This window comes from Tamandua tetradactyla, chromosome 7, assembly GCF_023851605.1.
Source record: "Tamandua tetradactyla isolate mTamTet1 chromosome 7, mTamTet1.pri, whole genome shotgun sequence".
NCBI classification, from domain to species: domain Eukaryota; kingdom Metazoa; phylum Chordata; class Mammalia; order Pilosa; family Myrmecophagidae; genus Tamandua; species Tamandua tetradactyla.
This window is the reverse complement of record NC_135333.1, coordinates 13,017,612-13,045,350: the sequence shown is the minus strand read 5'-3', so window position 1 is coordinate 13,045,350 and position 27,739 is coordinate 13,017,612. Positions and strand designations below refer to the sequence as shown.

The window sequence follows — 27,739 nt, the reverse complement described above, 5'->3', positions numbered from 1 at the left end:
TAGTAACAATAAAAATTGAACTAGTACAGGTCTACACCTCTTATAATTGTGTACCATGTTCAACATTAAAGAGAAAAAAAATAAAATTTCAAGGAACTGATTAAGTAGCATTGCATCAAAAGCACATTTAACTTTAGCAATGATTTTAAGACATACCGCCCCACTCTCAATCCCACCATGTAAGATTTCTCTATAGGGAGCGTTCTCTCATAATCTGGTTTCCCACAAAAATCAAATAAAAAAGGACAACAGAAGAAAATTCAGAAGACCACATTCTGTATTTTCTCATAGGGCTTTTAGAAAAGTATCTATCTTTGGCTTCTATATTAATATTATATAATTAAAAAAAATCCCATAGTGAAAAAAACCTACCACTAACTTGTAACTTACAAATGCTAATATTCTTTACTCATAGCTAAGAGAAGTAGTAGTTTTGGGCTAAATAATTTCTTGGAAATAAAAATTCTAAGTTAAAAGCAAAGATTAATTCACTTCAAATAGGGGCAGTGAATTTAATACACATAGAATCTATGGTTTTTGCTTTTCTGTTGCTTTTAAGGAAGGCTCCAATAGAAAAACTTTTGTCAGAGCCATACATATTTAAGATGAAGCCCCAACAGCCTTGCAGCTTTCTGAAACATTTTCTGAATCAAAGAGAGATCATACAGTTTTTATGTTAACTTTTAGCATCAGATTCTTAGAAAATTAGTTCATTTACCCTAACAGGAGTTTGTTACATCTGGCAGTAAAAGAGGTTACTTAATGCATGATTCCATGTTGTGTTTTGGTATGTTTCTATAACTTAGTTAAAAAAATGGCCAGCTCAGAACACAGAAGTGTGGAGATTTCTGGTCAGCCTGACAAGCCCCTGGCCAGGGAGCTAGTAAGGCTTCTCGGTAAAACAAGGCTAAAGGCATAAGCGGAAGAGCAAGATACATGCTGGAAAAAGAAATAACTCCATAGAAGCGCAGATGACAGGAATATATTCAAGAATAGCAATTGTAATGTTACCCAAACAGTGCCAAGAGAAAAGCATTATGAGGTGAAAAATGAAAAAATGTTGCATTAAAATAGAGACTAATATTAAAATAAAGTCTTGCAGACCAGCATGGACAGTATTCAGTACAAATGAACCAAAAGCCTCAAAGGCAGCTAGAGTTTTGCTTGGCATACTCTTAAGAACTTGAAAAGTGCAACATGGGACAGATTTTTGGATTAGATTATATAAATTGATCAGCTTTCACCAACTGAAGACAATTTGTTTTCACATTTTAACTGTTTTCCTTCAATTTGAGTCCAGAACAACTAAAGTTTCTCTTGGGAACTGGAAAAACATGGTCTTTTATGAAGAATACAAGCTATACTGATTTACTAGATGCTGTTCAATATTTAGGATTATCAGACATCAAAACTCTGTCAAATATTACTGTGGCTGTAACTGTTTTTACAAATTGGTAATTATAGTCATTAAAGATAAAGTATGTAATATTGATAAATTTGAGATAAGCTATATTAAAGAAAGATATTATGCCATCATGCCATTTAAAAATATGTCACTGAATTTTATGGGCACTTATATTTGGAGTTCTGCTTTTATATAAGTCAGAATAAGATATTTTGTATATAACAAAAAATTGTTAGGATGCTTTTATTAATTAAAAATAGAATAAAAGAGAATCACTTATATCACCATTCTGTTTTGTCATAATGAGGGATGTTTAGAAAGAATAAGAGTAAATGAAAATATATTTCTCAAATATTAAAAGCTAAGACAGATGCCATTACCACCCTAATAGGGCCATCTCCTTATAAAATCTCAGCTGCTACCTAAATTCAAGAATATATTAAAGATTTAAATATTATATTTATAATGTTTTTTCATTTTATAGTTTATTCTGCTTAGGCACTAACTGTTCTACAACTTGAGAAATCCATTAATGGGGCAGGTTTTTGATTCAGGGGTGCATACATAGTGATTAGAAAGTAAAGAGTTATTGAATGTGCAAGAGTTTAACACAGATGTTGATGTATAAAATGTGAACTTTCTACCCTGTAGAAGCTACAGTGAAAAACTGACAGTCATTTCCATAATTTAGGCAAAATTCTCAATAGTGAGATCAACACCTTCATTTCACTTACATATGACTTTGAAATCAAAGGTTTCAAAATCTGACTTACCTCTGAATCTGAATCCTTGCTAGAAGGCTGAGAAAGTTTTGATGCATTTAAACTGTGTGGTGATAATTCCATGCTTTCCTGAGACTGTGAAGAGCACGCTACTTTATTTAAGGAATGAGATCTATCTCCCAACTCAATGCTTTTTACTTGAGATGTATTAGATATCTTCATATTCTCAGGCAGAGAAATGGCAGAATCACTCTCTCTATGGAACTGCTGCAGCTTTGTGCTTGAAGAGGGGCTAGGAGTTCTTGAAAAATCTCCAAGGCTTCCAGACCAACTAAAACAACTTCTTAGTGTGCCCAAAGTGGGTGGTGAAATGGTCCTTGTAAATTTGTTGTTCTTAAAAGACTGAGACTCTTCATCAGCAAAAACAGTTACATTTTCTGGAATTTGATCACTTGAATTATGTGCTACATTTGTATCAACCAGCTTCTTGTCATCTAGACAATCTGATTCGTTTAGCTTTGTCTCTTTATCTGTGACAGTATTTTCTTCTAAAGGCTGGCTGCTCTCTTTCTGTGATATATAGTCAGCAGAATCCAGAGAACTGCAAAAAAACCTAATACAGAAATAATGCATGAGTATTTCAGAGTTTTCTCACAAGGGTGCCAAGATTAAAATAGTACTGTTTACTTTCTTTTAAAGAAAGTCCCATAAATATATAATTTCATAAAGGCAATATAGATCTTGAGTTTTACCCAAAGTTTAAATTTTGATTATGCTGACACCTACATATTTAAAAATTTATTTATACAATAAATTTTTAGATAGGACCTTCAAAAACAATTATTGATAGACATTTATATTTGGAGTTTGTGTATTTTATCTATACCTGATCATCATATAGATGTTCTTCCCCCTAACTTGTTTAACTCTCAATCAGAATATAAGCTTCTTAAGGACGGGTACTGTTTCTTATGTCTTTGTAGCCACTGTATCTGGGATAGTGGCACACACATGACTGACATTCAAATATTTGAACAGATATGGAAATATACAATATAAAGGACAATGTACAATGGCTGTCTTGTATTTTACAGCAAGCAAAAATAAAAGAAATTAGCCACTTACCTATCATCTTAGCTTTATTCTTATATTAAATCATCTGGGATATTTTAGTAGCCCAGCACACTAATTTTATCAACTTGTTATATAACCTCTAAACTTCTACACTATTTTAAAATTTGAGGCAAAGACTTACAAATCAATCATTAAACTTGATGTAACTGAAGAGGTATTACTTGTTTCATTTATCAACTTTAAAAAAATCACTTAAAAATACTCCAGTACAAAAGGCAGAAAAATCAGTATCACTACTGGGAAAGATTTATTCAAGAAAACCCTAGACTACATGAACAGATAAATATGAAACTTAAAAGAGAATTGACCTCCTAATAAGTACTAGTTCAAATTCAAGATGATAAACAGAAAATCCACTAAATGCTAGAGAGTAAAAATCCTCTTCATTCTTTCATTAGATTTTCCAGATAAGTTTTGGGGGTATAGAGTAGAAGTAGGTACATTTATGGCAAGGTCTTACTGGGCTTTTCACTGAGCAGAACATTAACTTTTATTTCTGATCACATAATTCATTTTGAAATAAGTTGTAAGCCCTATCATGCCCATACTCTTTTCTTTGTTTTTAGAGTTCAGGTATTCTTCTCTGTATTATTTCATGGGTAAGGAAAAATTAGAGTGACAATGGCCAGGCTCATAAAATTAATCACCTAGAGAACAGAATTAGAAACTGAAACTCCTCCCAGTTCACAGCAGCTGCTTCTTGATTAGCCTATGGTATTACTTAAGGAAATCTATATTTCTAGATCTCAAAAGACAAAATGGCATGCTTCTAAGATAAATATCCATATAATACAGATAAAGAAGTGTGGTAGTTAGATTTAATTGTCAACTTGGTTAGGTGAAGGTGTTTAGTTCTATTGCTGTGGACATGAGCCAATGGCATGTGAACCTCATTTGTTGTTGATTATATCCGCAGTTGGCTAGGAGGTGTGCCTGCTGCAATGAATGATGTTTGATTTAATTGACTGGCGCTTAAATGAGAGACTCAACGTAGCACAGCTCAAGCAGCTCAGCCCAGGCCTTTGGAGATACAGAAAGAAGTCACCCCGGGGAAAGTTGTTGGAACCCAGAGGTCTGGAGAGAAGGCCTGCAGAGATCACCCTGTGCCTTCCTACGTAAGAAAGAACCTCAGTTGAAAGTTAGCTGCCTTTCCTCTGAAGAACTAACAAAATAAATCCCCTTTTATTAAAAGCCAATCCATCTCTGGTGTGTTGCATTCGGGCAGCTAGCAAACTAGAACAAGAAGGCTTAAAACAGACCTTCAAAGAAAGCAGACAGATCAGAGACAACCTTTCGCATGTTTAAAATACTCCTTTTAGTTACATTATATTAAAGAGTATATGGTAATGAATCATTACACATATATTAAATGACCAGGCACTGGGCTGGGTGCCTGATATACTTAACTTCTATCCAGTCTCATGTATATGATCATCTATATTTTATAAAGAAACAGGCTCAGGGAAGTTAAATAGCTTATGAAAGAAATCATTCAATCAGTGTAGTGTTTGGAGCTATACACCCCAGAAAAATATCTTCTTTAACTTAATCCATTCCTGTGGGTATGTGTTCTCGTAAATAGGACCTTTTGATAAATCACTTTAGTTGAGGTGTGGCCCAGCTGAATCAGGATGGGTCTTTTAAGGAAAGACATAAGACAGAGAGAGAGAAAAAACCAGAGGGAGCAATCAGAAGCTGAACATCAACGGAACCCAGAACAGAAGAGAGAAGCCAAGAGGAGAGGCTGCCATGTGTACCGCATGAGATGGAAAAGCTAAGACAAGGATGGCAGGCAGCCAGCTCTAGAATGCCGGTCTTCTAAGAGAAAACATTACCTTGATTTTGGACCCTTAGCCTCAGAACTGTGAACTAATAAATTCCCCTTGCTTTAAGTCAACCTATTGCATGGTATTTGCTTTAGTGACCAAGAAACTAAAATAACTAGTAAAGTAATAGAGTGAATGTGAAAAACAACCAACAAAAAACCCATTCTAAGTTGTTCAGAGGAATACAGGACTAGAAAATTTTCTCTTTTTTAGAGTTACTCTACCATTCCTAAACAACTTCTGACACATTCCCTATGTCACACAGTGATACCACCATTCAAAGACAATAAAAAATAGCTATTTATTGTCTCTTTATCATGTCAGGCATTGCTTTAGGCACTTTACTTAAAGTAACTAATAATTTAATCCTCTCAACAGCCTTGAGGTTGTTATAATTGTTATTCCATTTTTTTTAAATGAGGAAATTGAAGCACTCAGTTGTTAACTTGCCCAAGTTGAACACTGATAGGATAGCATTGAAATCCAGGTGGCCTGACTTCAGAGTCCAAATTCTTTACTGGTAAGTTACAGTGTCGTTTCAAAATCTCATCACTGGACTATGGTAACAGTCTTAACTGATTTTTATGTTCCAATTTTGATGTTCTCAAATCCATTTTTCGCAGGGCATTCAGGAACAAGAATCTATCTACAATGGAAATTGAATCTTACCCTCTCTGATCAAATCCTCCAAATGTTTCCCATCACCTCTAAAGCATACAAGCCTTCCATGAACTGGCCTCTTGCCTATTTCTGCTCCCTCATCATCTCACTTTCCCCTACTTGCATTTTGACACTTTTACCCTGCTCCACCCTATTGCCCACCTCCACGCTTTTGGCCGAGTTGTTCGACTCTACTGGGAAATTACTTGGCGCCATTGTTCTGCTTCACCCCACTAGTCAACTAACCTGGGAAGTAGCATCTAACGCTACCTCTCACACCTTCCAATCACTGCCTCAAGCATGTTTTTATTATTGCACTTGCCACGCTGTATGGAAATATTTTGTTAATGCACCTATTTTCCCAATTAGACTACATGCTTCTCAAGAACACTCTTTCATTTTTATAACCACAGTACCCGAGTATGGTGTATTGGGTCCTTCATATTAGAGGTCTATGGTCATCTATATTTGAATATATTTCTTTTTCTTTTTCTTTTTTTTCACATGGGCAGGCATCGGGAATCGAACCCAGGTCCTCTGGCATGGCAGGCAAGCATTCTTGCCTGCTGAGCCACTGTGGTCCGTCCTATATTTGAATATATTTCTTAAAAAAAACTGTGAAAAACTGTATTTAGTTCGTCTAAGAGACTAAAAAAGTAGAAGCATAGAAGGTGAGGGCACCTTCCCCAAATAACAGAAATTCTCTGAAATAAAATGTAATGATTGGGTTATTGTTTTGATTCTGTATGGAGAGATTATAAAAGCAAGAGAAATTCAAGAGGGCAGCAGAGCATTTAGGTCTGAACTAAGGCCATACATGATAAAAATGTAATTGGATTAAGGTAGGTCCTACACCTACCCCCAGGTAGATTCAATGTTTATTTAAGACAGTTAAAATAAATATCAATAGAGCATATAATACAATAGACAAACAACTGTAGATAAAACTGTACCTGCTTCTGATTCCTGGAACCACAACTGCACCACTTTCATTATTTTTTCTCTGTAAAAGCGTTGCAAATTTATTTCTTGTCCTAGGTGGTGTGCTTATGCATTTTTTAATAGTAGGTCCATCTACGAGGTCAGGCATGAGCATTTCAGAAGTGTTCAGTGATTTATTACCTTCACACTTATCTTTCTTGGTCTTCTTTGTAAATGAAAGAGCATACTGATTTATCAGATCATCTTCTGACAGCTCTTCTAAATAAAGATAAAATTATTTGTAAGTCTCTGTCTCACTTATAGTTAGAGATGTGACCTTAACTTCACAATTTATATACTGCTCTTCTAGGAAGGAAGTATTATTGTTTCTTTTAAACTATGTCTCACAAAAGGACAACTACAGGTGGTTCCAAAAAAAAAAATTCTTTTAACTATGCTTAACTCACAAATTAGTTAAGATTCAATGTCAGTGATTTTAACAGTTATATGTGAAATGACCCAAACTAAAATTTCAGGACATAATCAAGGCTGTATGGTTTTCATATATTCTTGTTACAGAAAGGACCTCATTTTGATTATAAAAAAGATTTTTTAAAAGGCAAATTACATGTAAATGTATGATTAATTTAATGATACTTAAAAGGCACTCCAATAAAACCAGCCACTATTTATATATATCATCTATGAGTTATAGTTTTGTAAGAATATGTGTTATATACTCAGAAACAATTTGTGCTCTAGTTTTGATTCTCATTACCAAGCTATGAAGCTCTAGAAGATTGCTGTAGATCAAATGAATTTTATGATATTAGAATAAATCATAAAACTAAATAATACTAAAGGTTAAGCCTGAGATAGTAAAGGGTATCGACATAGCACCAGGGTGCTTTAAACTTGTTTGACTAATTCTCAGAGTCTGAATAGCTTCCATTTCATGGAGGTCAAAGTATATGTTATTCTACTCACTAAAAACTCGTTAAGATGATTGGGGCACCGAAATACTAGAGGCAAGATGAGACCCCTCAAATTTTTAAAAGGCATAGATAAGGACATTTTAGTTGTCTGAAATTATCCTGGGGGAACTGTAGCCAACTCTCTATTGTACATTGGTTATGTGGCTTGGCAATAAGTTGAACAGCCCCTAGATTGGTAAAAAACTTATTCTAAAAGTTCTGTCTCTAGTGTAGTGCTCTAGAGTTCCGTACTTGCTGGTTCAGTTAAACATTATATAACCATACACATTTTAACCAAAATTTTAAGACACATGGAGCCATATTTCTCAAATTTTAAGATGATGCTGACAATGCCCATATACTAGAAAATAATACAAAGATTCAAAAAAGAAAAAAATAAATTAAAAGGCAGAATAATGGACTAAATTGAATAGGATTACCTCAACAGGAATAACTTAAAAATAATCACGCAGATTCTGGATGAAGGACTAAAATAGTCCCACAATTCTAAATATTTAACTTAGTCTCGTAATCAGAACCACACCTCAACAATCATACTGTAATAGTTACACAAATATTAAAAAACTAGATTATAGCCAAAGTACAACCTGGATAGATAAGGGATGTTTACCCTGGAAAATAAGAAATTTAGGGGGGTCACAATGGCTGTCCTAAAATATGTGAAGGGGTGTCAAATAAAAGAGGGATTGCATTTACTCTTTTTTCATTTGATTTTACATTTGTGGGTGTCCAGGAGATATTGGTAAACAGAAATTCTAACAAAGCAGACTTAGTCTGACATAAACAATCTATTGAGAATAAATGTCCTACATAAAAAGAGTAGGCTTTCTTGATGCTTGCAGGAGAAGGAAATAAAATGTATAGTGCTTTTGCTACGTATCAGGTGATATTATACATGCAAAAAATTTGAAATAGGCAAAATCATTTCCCTTTCAGGTAAGGAAACAAAGGTCTGGAGATAGCAACATGAAAAAGACTCATGTTCATAAAGAATCAGGACATTTTGGTCAAACATGTATATTGACTTAAATTTAAAATATAAAAGCATGAACTAAAAGTTCTCAAAGGTTTTGTTTGTTTTTGTTGTTATGTCTTTCACTCATATAAATGTCTGAAGTAAGGAAGGAAGAGAGAAGGAATAGATGTAAAATTGTTCTTTCTACTTCTAAACGTCATCTATGCTGGGGAAAAAAAAAAAGGTTACACCGTGTTCCAATATCTAGCATTCACTCTCAGTACTTCTGTTTAACATTGCATTTGAGATTCTAGCAGGCCAGAAACTGAAATAAAAGGCATTCAGATTTGAAAATATTAAAGAATGTCAAACAAGTAAGTGAATTTAGCAATGTTACAGAATACAAGATTAATACACAAACAGCAATTGTATTTCTCCATATTAGCAATGAACAGTTAGAAATCAAAACTAAAAAATAAAAAACCATCTGTAATAGTACCAAAATTAGGAGATACTTAGAGATAAATCTGACAACAGATGTACAAGATCTATACATTGAAAACTACTCAGCATTGCTGAAGACTTAAAGACTTAAACAAATGAATCAGAAGGCTGAATATTGTTAAGATGGCAATTTTCCCAAAATTGATCTATAGTTTCAATTATATCCCAATTAAAATCCCAGCAGGCTTTGTCAAGAAACTAACAATCTAATTCTAAAAGAGGAAATGCAAAGAATATAGACTAGCCAAAAAACTTTTTAAAAAGAACAAACATAAGAGGATTTAAACTATCTAATGTTCAGATATACTATAAATCAGCAGTAATCAAGATAGTGTCCCTGGCATAAAGAGATCAATATAAAGAACATAGAGCTCACAAATATCCAGATATATATGGTCAACTGATTTTTGACAAATGTTCCAAGGCGATTCAACAGGAAAAGGATAACAATTGGATTGTCATAGTGAAAAAATGAACCTGGACCTAATTTACCTTATACCATAGAAAAAAATCTTAACTTGAGATGGATACTATACCTAAATGTAAGAGCTAAAACTATAAAACTCTTAGAAGAAAACAGAGTAGAAAAATTTTAGTCACTTTAAGTTTGGTAAAGATTTCTTAAACATGACCAGAACTCACTAGTATTTCACAAAAATAAAGTACATACCACTTCTTGGTCTTTTCACAACTGGTGATTTTCTTGGAAGAGTTAACCTTTTAGTACTAATCACTTGCTCAATGCCCACAGTATTTGGATTTTCTTTCAATGGTGTAGCATTTGAAACAATATCTGGCTCAAGTTGCAGGCAATAATTTCTATGCCAAATGCTATTTATATTAGCTGCTTTTTGACATATTTTGTCATTCCAAGCATGACTTCTTGACTGAACAGGCTAAAACAGTAAAAAAAAAAAAAAAAAAAAAAACTACTTAAAGAAGGAAAATAGTAAGTTTATTTTCTGCTGGATCAATATAAATTGTAAGTAAATATATAAAATCACCATTAAAAAGAAGAGCTTTTGGTAAACTCTAATAACATTTTCTACTCTGTCTGTAGTCCTACACTTTCCCATTACATACATTTTCTATTTCTAGGTCTGTTTCTCTTCTAATAAAGATTAAACAATTTAGCTCATTTCTATGAAATAAAAAAATAAATCTTAAGATGAACTGAGCAAGAAATGATATCGCATTTGAAGAAATGTGAGCAGGAAAAAAAACAAAGGAAAAACTGTGCTTTAAATTTTGAGTATTATTTCAATATACAATATTTATTAGTTTAATAATTATCTGGCAATATGTCAATAAACATTTGCATACTCTTTATAAATTAATGTATTTAAAGTAATCATCTATTCCATGTCTAAATATAAGTTGCTTTCCACCAAAACACTCTAAGTTACAATATATTAGTTTCTATTATACCCATATATATTACAATCTTTAGTTGACAAAACAGAGAAACAAAAATCTACTCTCAAGGTTGTGTTGAGTTTTTTCCCCTATTGAAACCTTTTATTCTGTTGTTAGTACTCAAAGGAAACAGTTTTGCCCATGATTCACTGTACCTTGGACTTATACTAACTTGTATGTGGACAATTAGAAACCAGGCCAAACTGCATTCTAGTTAGGTCTAATTGGTTGATAAATGGCACTTACTTAACAATTCTTTTATATAGCCTTTAACATGAATTATAAGTTATACTGATTATACCCCAAGATATGAGGGATCAATAGTTACTCAGATGGCCACTTCTGAAAGGGTTTGTCAGTTTCCTATCCCATTCTAGCCAGATTTTTTGGAAAATAGCCCTTCACAGATAAAATCATAGGCCAAAGAAGTGCTGTGAATCACTGCAGTAGGCAAATACTCCATAATGGGAACTCAAAGGTCAAAAAAAAAAAAAAAGGATACTGCTGAATCCATTAAGGAAAAGAATGGATACCAAACCTTGATAATACTCTCCAATTCCATATTTCAGTCCTGCAAGCTTGATAAGTGTAAATTTATCATGATGCCTGTATTCTTGAAACTAAGTTTGAACTTTTCTCAAATGGAGTGAAAACTGCCTCTGTTGTCCCTGCCGCTGTGCTGAGTTACAAACATTGGGGTGCTGATATGCTTACGGAGAAGGCAAGTAAAATCCCCATACAGACCAAACATAAGGTCCACTGTAAGTTATTTAATGCATTAATGGGGGAAGGATTGCATAATACAAGTTTTGGAATCCATCCCTCTTCAACTGAAGTATTGCATCCCAGGTTTTGATTCCATGGAGCTATTATATACCGAAAGAGGACCTTCTGAATAGGAAAAGTGATTGCTATATTGTTGAAAACTGCATAGCAGCCACACAAATAATGCTTCATTTCACAAACATTCATAATGTTTGAGGTAGGTGATATATTTGATTTAGAAGATGCTGTGATAGGTGGCCTCTTTTCATAGGCTTCTCAATTCATCATGTTGCTTGAGAACTTGCTTTTTCATAAGGATTTTTTTTAACCTAGTGCAGAAGATGTCCTGACCTACGCCAAGTGGACCTGCCCACGGGTTGGTGAGTGGGCAAGGCCACAAGCCAGTGTAGGTGCAGACCTTGATAAACCCTAGGGTGGGGATGGAGGTGGGGGTGTGTTGTTTTGCATAAAATTTTCTTTGAGAAAGTGCTTATTGCCAATTAGTATTGTTAAGCAATCATTTCTGTTTTGTTTTTCTCTATGTCTTTTAATATTCACCAAAATAGTTGAGACGCAAGCAATAATAAATTAACTGTACTTTTTATGTTACAAGAAAAATAATTTTGTATGATAGCTGCATGGTTTGCCAATTTTCTCAAAATATTTTATTCCAGAACATTTCATTAATAATCTGGTCCATAGGTTGAATCAGTGAGATCACAAAAAACAGGTAGGAAGGTGATAAAAATATCAAGCTTACTGAAGGATTAGAAGAATCAAATATTTACTAACTGCATATTAGGCACACCATACTAAGTTCTACACACTTAAATGTGAACATAAGTTCCAGTTATCTATTAAAAGAAAAAAACAGTGCTACAATCAGTTAAGCCTGTGTTTTAAATACTTTCACTTTAAATATAAATTATGGAACCTTTGTATTTAACAAAGATCTTTGCCCAAAGAAGCATGTCAATATACATAATACAAGTTTTGCATTTCCAAAGATTTTATACAAGTATGCAACATTAGAACATGGGAACACTGAATCTGTTTTACTCAATTTAAATCTTGAGTTGTTTTACTCCCACCTATTGGGCACCATTTGGCCAGCATCACAACTCCCTTGTTTCTATTAAAAATTTAGAGTAAACATAGTGTTTACGGGGGAGTAAAACAGAGGTGAATTTTTTTTAATGTAATGCAGCTACGCTTTCAAAGTAGGACTTAATTTTAAAGTACCAAAGCTGTCATTTAAATAAGAAAATGTACTTGGCTTAATCAGTTCTAAAGTGAAGCTATAATTCACTGTCTTTTCAATAAGGCTTAAATCAAAGCAGATTATGTTCCAGAAAGCCAAGTGATTCCCAGCTTGTACTGCACTACAATTTTCATGGGCGTATATAGTTAGCTTTCTACCCTCCCCAAATCCAAACTGACCCCTCACTCCACCAGACAATCTTTAATTATTCCCAGCCCATTATTTTCTTGCTATGCTGTCAGCGCCCTTTCCTTTTTCCTATCTATATTTTCCCTCCCCCCCCCAATTTATCCTACAATATTGCAAACAATAGGCACTAGCCCCAAGCAGGTAGTAAGCACTTGAACTTAAAGTTCAAGTGGCTAATGTAATTGAAGAATTAAAATTCAAGTTTATTTCATTTCGGCTGGACAGCACAAGATTGGGAGAGAAAAATCGAAGACTTTTTTAGGAAAAAAAACAACAAAAAAACCAAAGACATGAGTAGGATAGAAAAGTTCCAAAATTAGAAGACCAGGAAATCCAACGTCTAATTAATAACAGTTCCAGAAGGAGAGAACAGAGAAAACAGAAAACAAGAAATAGCAACCTAAGTGTAAGGTTTACACAGTTTAAGTTAAAGAATCACTGCCTTCTCAATGGCGATCTTTTCCATGCTCACTGTTTTGTTCTTGCTCAAGGAGCTCTGCTTTCTCTTCATTGTGAACAGAGACATTCTTGGTACCTATATCATGTTACCCTCTTCTATCCATGTTGGTCTCTTCAGTCTGGAATCATCTCATTCATCTTGAAACCAGTAACCCCTGTAAACCCAGGATACACATCAGTACCTCCAGAAGGACACAGAGAGTTTGGCTTGGAATTACAGCTCCAGTGTTTATTAAATGTGTGACCTGGGCAAGGCACCTAACCTCTCTCTGACTGTTTGCTCATTTATAAAATGGGAATTTAATAATGGTACTGATCTCAGAGCCTTATTGATGAGTAAGTAAATGAGCTACTGTGTGTAAAGTGCTTACAACAGCACTTGGAACATAGTAAATGCTCAATGTTTTCTATTATCACTATGAAGCATTTGCCACTTTGGTATATAGTGCTATCTACACGACCAGTATCCCTACCTTGGTAATGAGTACTTTAAAGGCAAAGATTATATTTTATCATTCTTTATATTTCAGAACCCTTGCTAACCTAACTTATGCAGGTTATAGTACATAACAAATACTTGGTAAATGAATGAATTATTGAACAAGGGTGAAGACCTGGTTTAGACTGGAAACTATGAGAGAGAAGAAAATAACAATCAGAAAGACAATGAAATGAAAGAGGAATTAGTAATAGAAAACAAGCCAAAGTTTATTTTCAAGTTTTCTACTCTAGGAGAATAAAAGATTATGTAACTTACATTTATTCATTCAACAAATAAATGTAGTGACTATAATACAGCAGTGAATACAGAAAAGCCCTGCTTTTATGAAGATTATATTCTACTGGGAAGAATGAGTAAAATAAACAATAAAATAAAGAGAATGATATGTAATGACAATTGCTAAAAAGAAAAATAAAGGAGAAAGTTATTAAGGAAAGCTGATAATGTATTGGTTTTTCCTGGGGATTACTTGAGGTTATAGGAAATCAGGTCTGTAGTGATCTGAAAAACATTAGAATTATGTGGCTGATGCATAGGGGAGAGACTTGAGCAAAGATACAGATATGTGAGCTCTCTGCATAAATAGGATCAAGTTCATAATAAGTGAAGGACTTACCTAAGGAACAAATATGAACAGAAAAGACAACATTACACCAGAAATATGAACAGAAAGAAGATAAAGGTGGGAGAGAGCATATTACGGGATATATATATATATTAGGGAAAAAAATTCAAGAAAAATAGCAAAGAGCTCAAAGATATTCCCATCATTTCACAACATATACTCAGCAACTAGCACAGTGGCTGACAACAACAGCAGTATTCAGTAAATATTTGCTGAATTGTGAATTAGCGAAAGAACTCCTTCTACTTAGACGTAGTGTTTCTAAATTAAGGTCTTCAAAAATGCCAAATGCTTATTTAGAGATAAGAATGAAGCTGATTGGGTCATGATTAAGGTAATTCAGAATATAGGGGTAAAGAAGGCATTTCCTGTATTTTAGAACTTCACCTACTCTACTCTTTGAGACCACAGGAAGAAAGTTTTATTATGTCCAGAGCCTAAATTTTTTGTAGCACATAATCTAATTCAACCTGTCTGGATAGGTCATCTAAACAATCCAAACACAGGGAGCCCAGGATAAGAATGAGGTCCTTTAATCCTGTATAGCTTAACGTAATGCCCGGATACATTCCAGAATATATTAAGCAGATAATCAAAAAGTTATTGGCAAAGTCCCTTGAGAGATGGGAGAAAAATTACGGAACTGTTAAACTTTATCACTAGGGAAACCCCGGATACCATACCAAACATTAGGGACACCCAAATCAATAGGCCAAGTCCTTGATCTTGAGGCTTGCTCTTGTGAAGCTCACGTATGTAGGAGAAAAGCTTAGCCTACCTATAGGTATGCCTAAGAGTTACCTTCGGAGGACCTCTTTCGTTACTCAGATGTGGTCTCTCTCTAAGCCCAATTCTGCAAGTGAAATCATTGCCCCACCCCTGCCCCCCTACATGGGACATGACATCAGAATGAAAGTCTCCCTGATGGCTTGGGAGAGGAGGCCCAGGGATGAGCCTGGCCCTGGCACCATAGGAACAGCGCCATCCTGACCAAAAGGGGGAAAAGAAGTGTAACAAAAAAAGGTATCAGTAGCTAAGAGAGTTCAAGTAGAGTCAAGAGGCTACACTGGAGGTCACTCTTACGCATGTTTCTGTTAGATATTGCTACCTGTCATAACTTGCCAAACCCCAACCAAAACCATTCCTGCCAATCCTAAATAATACCTAGGGCATTAGATAAGATTCCATGTACTAGGGTAACTTTCCAAAACCTACAATCTCCAGATGGGTCCCCAGACCAGATAAGTCCTGAAATGCAGAGGGGCCAGCCTTTCCAGAATACCAACTAGCTCTATCTTCACTATCCTTTATCATCAACAGCCCCTTCCAACACAAAAAAGTTAGGATGGGATAGCACAAAACCCCTAAAGAGTGGAAGAAAGATCAAAGGTGATGGTGGAGTTATACAGAGAGGGTTGGGTTTATTTAACAAATGAGTTTGAGTGCTGAATTATTATACTTCTTTTAGACTCCAGTACCTTAGAGCAGCTAGAAGTAAAAACCTTACATTATGGAATTGTAACCCATACCAAACTCTGAAATCTGTTCTACAGCTAATTGTTGCTTTGAAATTTATCACTTTATGTATATACGTTACTTAAACAGAAGGAGTATAACAGAGAAGATAAGATTTAACAAATGAGTATGGCTGCTGAATCAGTATATTGATATTTCTGTTGGTCTCCAGTGTCTTGGAGCAGCTAGAAGAAAAAAACAAAAAATCATGGAACTGTAACCCATACCAAACTTTAAAATTTGTTCTATGACTACTTGTTAAAAAGTACTTGGAAATTTATTGTTTTTTAGTGAATAAAAAACAAAAAAGCCAAACACTTGAGGCTGAATAGGGGTAAGATGAGAAAAAAAAGCAAAATGGCTGTTATATTCAAATGAAATGTCCAAGTGAAAAAGTTTGAAAATACATGCACAAAGTCACAGTCACTTTTTAATTTAAAGATATTAGACTATATATCTTTGTTCTAAGAAATATAATTTCACCAGGATTAAGTTGTTTTCTTAACAATGCGAGTGTCTGGATACAGAGATACTTAAAAATTGTTTAAATGAAGATTTCATCTTTAATCAGTTCCTGAGACATAATTAAAATGTACTTTTATAAAGCAGTCATTAAAATGTTACCGTAGCTGTGTCAGGATTGTAGTTATCAATCTGTTCAAAAGTATATGTATCTTTATTTCCAAGTGCTATTTGAAGAGCTATAGAATCATCAACATACCTAGGTTGGTAAGATTAAGGAAAATGCATTTATTTTCAACCAAACAAAATTATACTGTATTAGGTAAAAAAAAATGTTTCTATTGTCACAGAAAATCTTCAGGTTTATGACTTAAATGAATTCTACTTACTTTTTACTATCAGCATTATCAAACCCATAGAAGTACTTTACTAGTAGCTATTTGCTACTACAGGAGCTGTTTTCTGAAACAAAGTCCCAACGCAGCAGTTACTCCCTCTTAAGGGAGAGGGAGAGAGAGAGGAAATTCATAGCGGCCTAAATGACTCAAGGCTCTGCATCCTGAGAGTGTGAGAGTGACCAGTAGCTATGGGAAGGGCATCCCCTGCTGTTGTACTCCCAACACACTCCTCATAAATCATGCTTCCTTGCTATGAAAGTTTCTCTCAAGTGTCACCTTTGGAATAAGTACCTTAAGTGATCAACTCCTTGAATGTTTCTGTCAAGTCCAATCTAAAATAATTATTAAACTAAGACAGGTGAGCTTCAACTTTATAAACAAAAAGTTGCTCTAAGTTACCATTAGTATAGTTATTAAAATGAACAAAATAAAAATTTCACTCTATAAAAGGAAATAAAAAAAGAATTTGTAAGCTTTTTACTGACTGTCTCATCAAAAATATCATCACATAAATGGAAGGAAGAAGAATAAAATTCTACCATTCTGGTACAGAAAGGATACCGCCCAGCATAGCTTAGTGTTTCAGGATCAATGTCATCTTCATAGGCATTCAGAGGAATGAGTTTCCTTTGGAAGGGATCAAAAACTAGCTGATAAAGGAAAGTATTGTTGGCCCGAATAAATCCTTTGATGTATTCCTCTGGTACCGTTATATTCATTTTGAGATAATGTCCAATTTTCTTGATAACCTAACAATGGATGTAAACATATAAATATATATTCTGAATGGGTTATTCTATTATTACGAATTGCTTCAGAAATTGAATATGAAACTTGGTAGATCATTCTTACCTTTATAATATCTGGATTATTAGCTAAACGTATTACTTTGCATGCCTTTGCTAGTCCAATCCCACGCAGTGATGAGAGATAGTCACAGCCTGAAAGAATGCACATGTAACGGAACTTCTCTTCTGTGAATACATCCCCAAGCTGCCTGCACATTCCCAACCGAGCCTGATCAATTTCCAGTCCATTTCCAAACTGGTCCATTTTTAAAATTACCTTCAAAAAGAAGAAAACTGTTAATTCCTGAAAGGTCATTTGTATTTTTTACTATCTAGTCCATTGCACTAATTTAAGGAAATCTTTCTTTTTCTTCACCAAAACACTGAGATAGGTAGGCAGGTTTATTATTACAAAATTTGCAAATAAATTAAACTGAAGCATAGGCTACAACTACCCAAGGTTATATACCCAGTCAAAGGCAGGCCTGAAAACTCAATCTCCTGCCTCTGGTACAAGGAACGCCGCTTCTCTACTTTTCTATTTCCTACCTACATAACAGCGTTGCCATGACAGTAAAAAAATAAAAATGCACACATATACAAAAAGCATTTCCTCCTTACCTCCCACTTTTCCATTTATAAAGTAATCTCTTTTCTTATTATAAAAGTGATACATGTTTATTGTAGGAGATTTAGAATACAGAAATTCAGAAAGAAAGCACAAGTTGCCCATAACTCATCCATTACTGTTACCCAGTTTTAACCTTTTGATAGAGATCCTTCTAGTTATTTATGAAAACATAGATCATATAAATAAGATATATATTAACAAAAGTGAGACCATCCTCTACAATTCTGTATCTTAATTTCCCATAAAATTCCCCATTAAACAGTTCTATACAAAATTTTAAATGACTGTACAGCATTCTGTTGTAATTTACTTGACCTAATGGAAAAATATAAAACATACACTTATTGTTATTAAAAATAAGACTAAGACGTTTACATTCTACTAAAGAATCTGGACAAAACTTCCTGGGAAGATGGTAGAGTAGGGAGCTCTGGGACCCAGTCTTTCACCAAAACAACTATTACACAGGCAGGAACTATCTGAAACAACTATTTTGAAATTCCAAAGGCCACAGGAACACTGTAGAGCATCCAGGGAAGACAGGGAGGAAGAGATTGATAAATTACAATAAAGAACTACAAATTGTTCTCTTGGTGTAGTGGCTACCGGCACCCATCCACCACTCCCATGGCATGCCATGCCATAGCAAATCGAGTCCCTGGCTAACATAAAAATACTCTTTCCCAAGAACAGGGGTGTGCATTGCTGATCACTGATCACAGGTCTTGATTAGCAAATTTGGATTGTTGGGTCCAGGCTCTGAAGGCAGCCACTGTTTCAATCCTCCCAGGACAGGGATACAGGCAGTGGAGATTTAAAGGGGCACAGTAATCTGAAAGATTGCTTTGCTTGGGGGAACCATAGGGGAAATTTTCATCCTGACCCCTCCACAGAGTACTTTGGAGCTTCTATGCCCCCTTCTTGGGTTCCTGGCCCTGTTTTGTTTGGAAAGACGAACTTGGAAAGTCCTTTCTGGACTTCTCAGCCCAGAATTTGCCCTCCTGTCAAAAGCAGTGTGAGACAATTAAAGGAGTGTAAAAAACTATAGAGGACAGTCTGGGACAAAGGCCTGCTGACTTTAGATACCCGGGAGAGGGAGGTTTGTGTCCTGGAAAACAAAAGGGACAACCAACTGCTGTGAACAGGGAGACCAGAACAACTAACTGGCAAAAGCCCAAGCCAAGAGAGATGACCAGCAAGACAGGGAAAACCCTGCACAGTACATTTGCCTTGGGTAAACCTTTCTGATAGGAGGGCTGAAGCTCAAGAAAATCTCTACCTTATCATTAACTGGTTATGAAACCAGGACATAGACATCCCAGAGTAAATTCCAGAATTAACATTTTAAAACATTAAAATGTACAGTGTGGTTCAGTGGCAGAATTCTGACCTACCATGCCAGAGACCCGGGTTCGATTCCCAGTGCCTATTCATGCTGTAAGGGATCAGGAGCTCGACCCCAGCCGAGTGGAAAGTCCCACCCAGGCCCATGAAGAACACCCGGTAATGTGGGAATCACACAAACCTGTTTTTGCAAAAGCTAATAGCACTCTTTGCTTCTGTAGATAAGCTTGCTTGCTTACAGCTGCAAAACCAGGATATAGGTCTGTGAAACAAACGCCACTTCTCGGCTTCTGTGAATAAGCTTGCGGTTTCAGCCTTTATAAGCCCACCCTGCAAGCCCCACGGTGCTGCTCTCTGAATCCTCCTTCTTGGGATTTCTGAGGCAGTTGCCGGAAGGCTAATAAAGACTCCAAATTGGCTTGCAGTTTCAGAACTTGTGGACTCTCTTTTGCTGCGCCCCACAACAATGCCAAAAAAAAAAGTACATTGTGCAAACAAAAGAGTACAAGACAAAGAAACAGGGAATGATGTCCATGAAAAGGAAGAGGATAAAAATACAGAATACTTAAACAAGAAAGAACTACAGAATATCAGGAAAACAATGAACAGACAATGTGAGAGTAAGTAGAGAGAGAAAAATTTTAAAAAGGAACCAAACAGAATTACTGGAGGTGGAAGACCACTGAAACGAAATAACTGAGATGAAAAATGTGCAGGAGGATTTCAAGAGCAGAATGCAGCTGAAAGAAGAAAGAATCAGACAGGACACTTGAAATGAGTCAAGCTGAGAAGCAGAAAGAAAAAAGAAATATTAAAAGCAAAAACAGCCTAAGACAACTATGAGACACGATCATGTGTACCAATATATGCATTATGTGAGTCGCAGAAGGGAAAGAAAGAAATGGCAGAAGAAACAGTCAAAGAAATAATGACAGAAAACTTCCCAAAGTTTGCAAAAGATGTGAATATGCACATCTGTGCTGATTTGAAGCTGCTATGTATCCTATAAAAGGCTATGTTCTCTTAATCCATCCCTGTGGGGCAAAGCTATTGTTGGGTAGGACCTTTTGATTGGATTGTTCCCATGGAGATGTGACCCAGCCCATTCAAGATAGGTCTTAATCCCTTTGCTGGAGTCCTCTATGAGAGGATAAAAGACAGATGAAACTGAGAGGCCTCAGAGAAGCTAAGAGACAGTTGAGAAACAGCCACTGAAACCAGAACTAGGAAAGAAGGATCAGCAGATGCTGCTTTGTGTCTTCCCATGCAGAGGAACTTCAGATGCCAGCAGCCTTTCCTCAGAGAAGATATCTTTCTCTTTATGCCTTAATCTGGACATTTTCATAGGCTTAGAACTGTAAATTTGTAACCTAGTAAAACCCTAATGAAAAAGCCAACCCATTTCTGGTACATAGCGTTCTGGAAGCTTTCGCAATCCAAAACAACATCCATGAAGTTCCACAGCAAAACAATGAAGAAAAATGTACCTTGTTCTATGCTGATTATACTGTCAAGTGCAAAAGATGGGGAGAAAGTTCTGACAGCTGCAAGAGAAAAGGAACATTACATACAAGGGAATTTCAATAAGACTGAGTGCCAATTTCTTATCAGTGACCACGGAGGTAAGACGGCAACAGTGGTTTGACATACTTGACGTGCTGAGAGAAAACAACTGCCAACAAAGAATTATATATCTGGTGAGATTCTCTTTCAAAAATGAGGGAAAGATTAAGACATTTTCAGATAAACAAAAGCTGAGGGAGTTTCTTACCATCAGTTGCCTACAAGCAATCCTAAAGGATGTTTAGACTGAAAGCAAAGTTCACTAGAAAGTACTTCAAAACAGCATAAAGAAATAAAAACCTGGGTAAAGGTAACCATTTGAGTAATTATAAATGCCACTATTATTGTATTGTATTGTTTGGTAACTCCACTTCTTACTTCCTACAGGTGTTAAAATCCAAATGCATAAAAAGTAATGATAAATCTAGGTTTTTGGATATACAATGTACAGAGATATAAGTGGTAACAAATATAAAAAACTGGTGGGGGAACAGAGGAATGTTGAAAATGTATATGTAAATACTATTGAAGTTAAGTTGGCATCAAACAAAATATGTCATTATATATTTAAGAGGTTAAATTTTAGCCCTATCCTAACCACAAGGAAAACAGATGAAAAATATATCCAGATAGAAGTGAGAAGACATTCAATATGGTACAACACAAGAAAACAAATAAATATAAAAGTAGGCTTTAACAGAAGGAAAGGACGAAAAAGATATAAGACTAACAAAGACAAAATAGCAAAATACAGAAGACCTGTATTAGTTGTAGACTGTAAATGTAAATGAATTAAACGCTCTATAATCAAAAGGCCGAGATTGGCAGAATGGATAAAAAAAACCATGGCCCAACTATATGCTGCCTGCAAGAGACTCACCTTAAAATCAAAGATATAGTAAGCTGAGAGTGAAGGAAGGAAAAAAATACACCATGCAAGTAGTAAACAAAGGAGAGCTGGGGTGGCTATACTAATATCGGATAAAATAGACGTTAAGTCAAAAACAGTTATGAGACACAAAGATGGTCACTATATACTGATAAAGGAGACAAATCAACAGGAGATGTAACACGTATAAATATATATGCACCTAGCAGCAAAGCCCAAAAATATTTGAAGCAAATCCTTTAATATTTGAAGGGAGAAATTGATGGTTCTACATTAATGGTGGGAGACTTTAACACACCACTTTAAATAATCATAGAACACCTGGTCAGAAGATTAATAAGTACAGGATTTGAATGATACACTAAGGCAACCAGACCTAATAGGAATATAGAGAACACTGAATGCAATGCAAAAGGTATACATTCATCTTGAGTGCATTTAGATCTTAGAGAAACATACTCTATCTATCTTAGAGAAACACAATGTTAAACAATCACAGGGGTAAAGAGGACATCAAAAGCAAAATTAGGAAATAACATGAGGCAAATAAAAATGAAAATACAATATACCAAATACATGGGATGCAGTGAAGTCAGTGCTAAGAGGGAACTTTATAGCTGTAAATGCTTACATTATAAAAGACTTCAAATCAGAAACCTAGCCTGAAAACTGGAAGAACTAGAAAAAGAAGCAAGTTAAAATCAAAGCAAGTAGAAGGAAGGAAATAACAAAGATTGAAACAGAGATAGATGAAATAGAAGCAAAAAAAGAATACCAAAAACTAAAAGTTGGTTCTTTGAAAAGATCAACAAAATCAACAAACCATCAGTTAGACTGACAAAGAAAAAAAAGAGGATACAAATAACAGAAATCAGAAATGAAAATGGACCACGCTGAAATAAATAGGACTTTAAGTGTATACTATGAGTAACTGAATGCAAATAAATTAGATAACCTATATGAAATGGACAAATTCTTAGAAACACACAAACAACACTGACACAAGAAGAAAAAGATGATCTCAACAAACCAATTACCTGTAAAGAGATTGACTCAGTAACCAAAGTCCTCCCAAAATAGAAAAGCCCAGGACCAGATGGTTTCAGAGGGGACTTCTGCCAAACATTCTAAGAAGACTTAACTCCAATTTTGCTCAAACTCCTCCAAAAAACTGAAGAGAAGGAAACATTCCCTAACTCAAATCTGTGAGGCCAACGTCATCCTCATACCAAAGTCAGATAAAAATACCATAAGAAAAGAAAACTGCAGACCATCTGTTATGTGTAGATGTAAAAATCCTCAACAAAATACTAATAAACTGAATCCACAGCATATTAAAATAATTATACACCATGATCAATGGGATTTAGTTCTTGTGTGCAAGGTAGGTTCAACATAAAAAAACCAATTATTGTAATACATATTAACAGAATGAAGGGAAAAAAGCACGTGATCATATCAACCGATGTAGAAAAGGCAGGTGACAAAATTTAGCACCCTTCCTTGATAAAAACAATAGGACACTAGGAATAGAAAGAAACTTCCCCAATATGATAAAAGGCATATATGAAATGCTTATAGGTAATATCCTATTTAATTGTGAAAGACTAAAAGCTTTCCCACTAAGGTCAGGAACAAGACAAGGATGCCCACTATCATCACTATTATTCTGTATTATACTGAAAGTTCAATTAGATCAAAAAAAAAAAAAAAAAAGGAAATTAGGTCAGAGCAATTAGATAAAAAAAAAAAAGAAAAAGAAATAAAAGGCATGCAAATTGGAAAGGAAGAAGTAAAACTTTCCCTGTTTTTAGAAGATACAATCCCATATACAGAAAATCTGAAAAATCTACAACAAAGCTCCTAGAGCTAATAAATGAATTCAGCAAAGTGGGAGGGTATAAGATCAATACCCCAAAATCAGTAGTGTTTCTATACACAAGCAATGAACAATCAGAAGAAGATATCAAGAAAAAAATTCCATTTAGAATATCAAGAAAAAAATTCCATTTAGAATAGCAACAACAAAAAAATAAAATATCTAGGAATAAATTTAACCAAGGTTGTAAAGGACTTAGAACACAGAAAACTACAAAACTTTGCTAAAACAAATTTTAAAAGATCTAAATACAATGGAAAGACATTCTGTGTTCACAGATTAGATAAAATATTAAGATGCCAATCCAACACAAAGCAATTGATAATTCAATGCAATCCCAATCAAAATTCCAACCAACAACCTTCTCTGCCAAAATGGAAAAGCCTATCACCAAATATATGGGTAAAGGATCCTGAATAGCTAAAGTTATCTTGAAAAAGAAGAATTAAGTTGGAGGACACACACTTCCCAATCTTAAACCTTATAAATCCACAGTAATCAAAATAGCATGGCACTGGCACAAGGGCGACATAGACCAATGGGACAGAACCGAGAGCTCAGAAATCAACCCTCACATTTATGACCAACAGATTTTTGACAAGGCAGCTAAGACTATTCAACTGGGAAAGAACAGCCTCTTCAACAAGTGGTGCTGGGAAAGCTGGATCTCCTTTAGCAAAAAAAAAAAAAAAGAGGGTTGCTACTCCACACTAAAAACAAAATCAACTCAGAATGGATCAAAACCCTTACTATAAAAGCTAGAACTATCAAACTCAAAGAAGAAAATGGACCTTGTGTTAGGCAATGACCCAAAGCACAAGCAACAAAAGAAAAAAACAGATAAATGGGAATTCAGCAAAATAAAAAAAACTTTTGTTCTTCAAAGCACTTTATTATGAAAGTAAAATGACAACCTACACAACGGGAGAAAATATTTAGAGAGCCTCATATCTGATAAAGGATCAATATTAAGTACATATAAAGAAATTTTTCAATTTTACAACAAAAAGACAATCCAATTTAAAAAATGGGGAAAATATTTGAACAGATATCTCTCTGTTCTAGTTTGCTAGCTGCCAGAAGGCAATATATCAGAAATGGAATGGTTTTTAAAAAGTAATTTAAGAAGTTGCTAGTTTACAGTTCTAAGGCCAAGAAAATGTTCCAATTACAAGTCTATAGAATTGTCCAATCAAAGGCATCCAGGGAAAGATACCTTGGTTCAAGAAGACAGATGAAGTTCAGGGTTTCTCTCTCAAGTGAGAAGGCACATTGTGAACACAGTCACAGTTTCTCTCTTGGCTGAAGGGCACATGGCGAGCAAGGTGTTATCTGCTAGCTTTCTCTCCTGATTTTCTGTTTCACGAAGCTCCCTGGGAGGCATTTTCCTTCTTCATCTCTAAAGGTCACTGGGTTGTGGGCTCTCTGCTTCTTGTGGCTACGTCGTTCTTCTTTGCTCTCTCTGAATCTCTAGCTTTCTCCAAAATGTTTCCTCTTTTATAGGATTCCAGTAAACCAATCAAGACCCACCCAAATGGGTGGAGAAATGCCTCCCCTAATGCAGTTTAAAACCACTCTTGATTGGGTTACATCTCCAGGGAGATGATCTAATTACCTACAGTATTGAATAGGGATTATTTTGCTTTTACAAAATGGGATTTTGATTAAAACATGGCTTTTCAAGGGTACACACATTCTTTCAAACCAGCACATTCCACCATCTGGACCCTAAAAAAGACGTTTTTCCCATATACAAAATACCTTCATCCCATCATGATATGAGAAATCCTTAAACCGCTTTAGTAACAATGCAAATGAAATACAAAGTTAGAAACAGTACAAACTCCTATCAAAGTTAGTTACAGGCATGGTCTGTTCTAAGCCAAGGTTCTCCTCTGGACCTATAAAAACTCAAAACAAGTTATTTGCTGCCAACATACAAAAGGAGAAACATTCATAGGACACATACACCCATTGCCATAGGGAGGAACACAGGGGTCATTGGACCCAAACAGTCCTGAAAATCTGCAGGGCAAACTACATTAGATTTCAAAGTCTGAGGGTCATGTTTCTTCAGGGCTTCTGAAAGCAGCAGTTCCACCCTTTCCAAGCGCCTGTGCAAAGGCCTGCCTCTCTCCAAACGCAACCTTGGGGAACATTGGGGAGACCACCTTTTTCTTGGCTCCACCCTCTCCAAGGATTGGGGCTGCACTCAGGTTCTCTGCCATCTCTGGGGCACATGTTCAATCCCTCCATGTGGTGGCAGCCAGGCTCTCCCCAGGAATGTGCTTCACCCTCTCCAAGGCCTGAGGAGGCATGACTCTTCCATTGCAACAAGGTGGAAGGCCCATCTTCTGCCTTTGGGGCAAATTTACCCTCTCCACGGGCTTGGGTGGGTCCACTCTTCTGGCCTGAGGCTTCTTACCTCAGACCTCAGCCTCCATGGCATTGCCTCTGAAGTTGTTTTTTCTCCATTGTATCAGTTCTCTGAATCCCCCAGTACAGAACGGCAGTGGTTCTGTTTATACAGGTCCATAGCACTGTCGTTGGCTTTCAATCAGCAGTAGCCTTGGATCATGCCCATCAGACATAAGGAGTTTCCACAAATCCTTCCTGGATAACTCCATGTCCAATCCTGGATAACAGCCATTCTCTGAAATGGCTGACTGGTTCCACATCTAGTCAAATCGTCACATGGAGCACTATTCTGTGGGATCTCCCTCCCTGGAAGCCCAGAATTTTCCAGGACATCAATTTCTGGTTTCTTTGTACTCAGGAGTTCTGTTCTTAGTTTATCTCTCTCCTGTTGCGTTTCCACTATAAACTATGAGGAGAAACCAGGTTGTGCTTTCTACATTTAATTCGGAAATCTCTTCTGCTAAATATTCAAGCTCATGGCTGTTAATATTTGTCTTCCAGTCAAAGCCACTAGTCAACTTTGCCAGATTATCTGCACTTTTAAAACAAGGATCGCCTTCCTTTCAGTCTGTAATGACACACGTCTCATTTCTCTAGAGCCTGGTCAGAGGTATCTTTAGAGTTCACAATTCTACCAACAGTCTCTTCAGAGAATTCTAGGCCTTCTCTATCAAACTTCTCACAACTCCTCCGGAATCTTCCCCATATCCATTTAAAAAGCCGTTCCAACATGTTTGGTATTTGCCAACAGCAGCAGAACCCTACTCCTGGTACCAAGTTGTAGTAGTTAGGGTTCTCTAGAGAAACAGAATCAACAGGAAATATTTGTAAATATAAAATTTATAAAAGTGTCTCACATAACCATGGGAACATAGAGTTCAAAATCCATAGGGCAGGCTGTGAAGCTGATGATTCTGATGGAGGGTCTAGACGAATTCCACAGGAGAGGCTTGCCGGCCGAAGCAGGAAGAGAGCCTGCCTCTTCTGAATCCTCCTTAAAAGGCTTCCAGTGATTAGATTAAGCATCACTCATTAACAAAGACACTCTACTTGGCTGATTACAAATCAGCTGTGGATGGAGCCAATGTGATCGTGACTTATTTCTATGAAATATCCTCATAGTAAAAGACAGGCCAGCACTTGCCCAACCAGACAGACAGGTACTACCACTCGGCCAAGTTGACACGTGAACCTGACCATGACACTCTCTAAAGAAGATATACAAATGGACAGAAAGCACTTGAAAAGATGGTCAACATCATTAGCCATCAGAGAAATGCAAATCAAAGTGATATATCATTACATACCCATTAGAATTGCTGCTATTAAAAAAACAGAAAGTAAGTGTTAGAGAGGATGTGGAGAAATAGGAACACTCATTCATTACCGGTGACAATGTAAAATGGTGCAGCCACTGTGGAAGACAGTTTGAAAATTGCTCATAAAGCTAAGTATAGAACTACCATATGACCTGGCAATCCCACTGCTAGGTATATATCCAAAGAACTGAAAG

The 27,739-nt window shown here is 35.8% G+C and overlaps 1 protein-coding gene across 2 annotated transcripts in view; it reads right to left on the bottom strand.

Moving 5' to 3' along the window:
* EXO1 (exonuclease 1) overlaps positions 1 to 27,739 on the bottom strand; it is a 45,879-nt gene that overhangs the window by 5,802 nt on the left and 12,338 nt on the right. For both annotated transcript variants that reach the window (XM_077168465.1, XM_077168464.1), the window contains exons 7-12: positions 17,567 to 17,779; positions 17,276 to 17,463; positions 16,479 to 16,575; positions 9,793 to 10,018; positions 6,701 to 6,947; positions 2,179 to 2,740 (exon numbers count right to left, since the gene is read on the bottom strand). In XM_077168465.1, the coding sequence (XP_077024580.1) occupies positions 2,179 to 2,740; positions 6,701 to 6,947; positions 9,793 to 10,018; positions 16,479 to 16,575; positions 17,276 to 17,463; positions 17,567 to 17,779 (1,533 nt within the window). The remainder of the gene's footprint in view (positions 1 to 2,178; positions 2,741 to 6,700; positions 6,948 to 9,792; positions 10,019 to 16,478; positions 16,576 to 17,275; positions 17,464 to 17,566; positions 17,780 to 27,739) is intronic.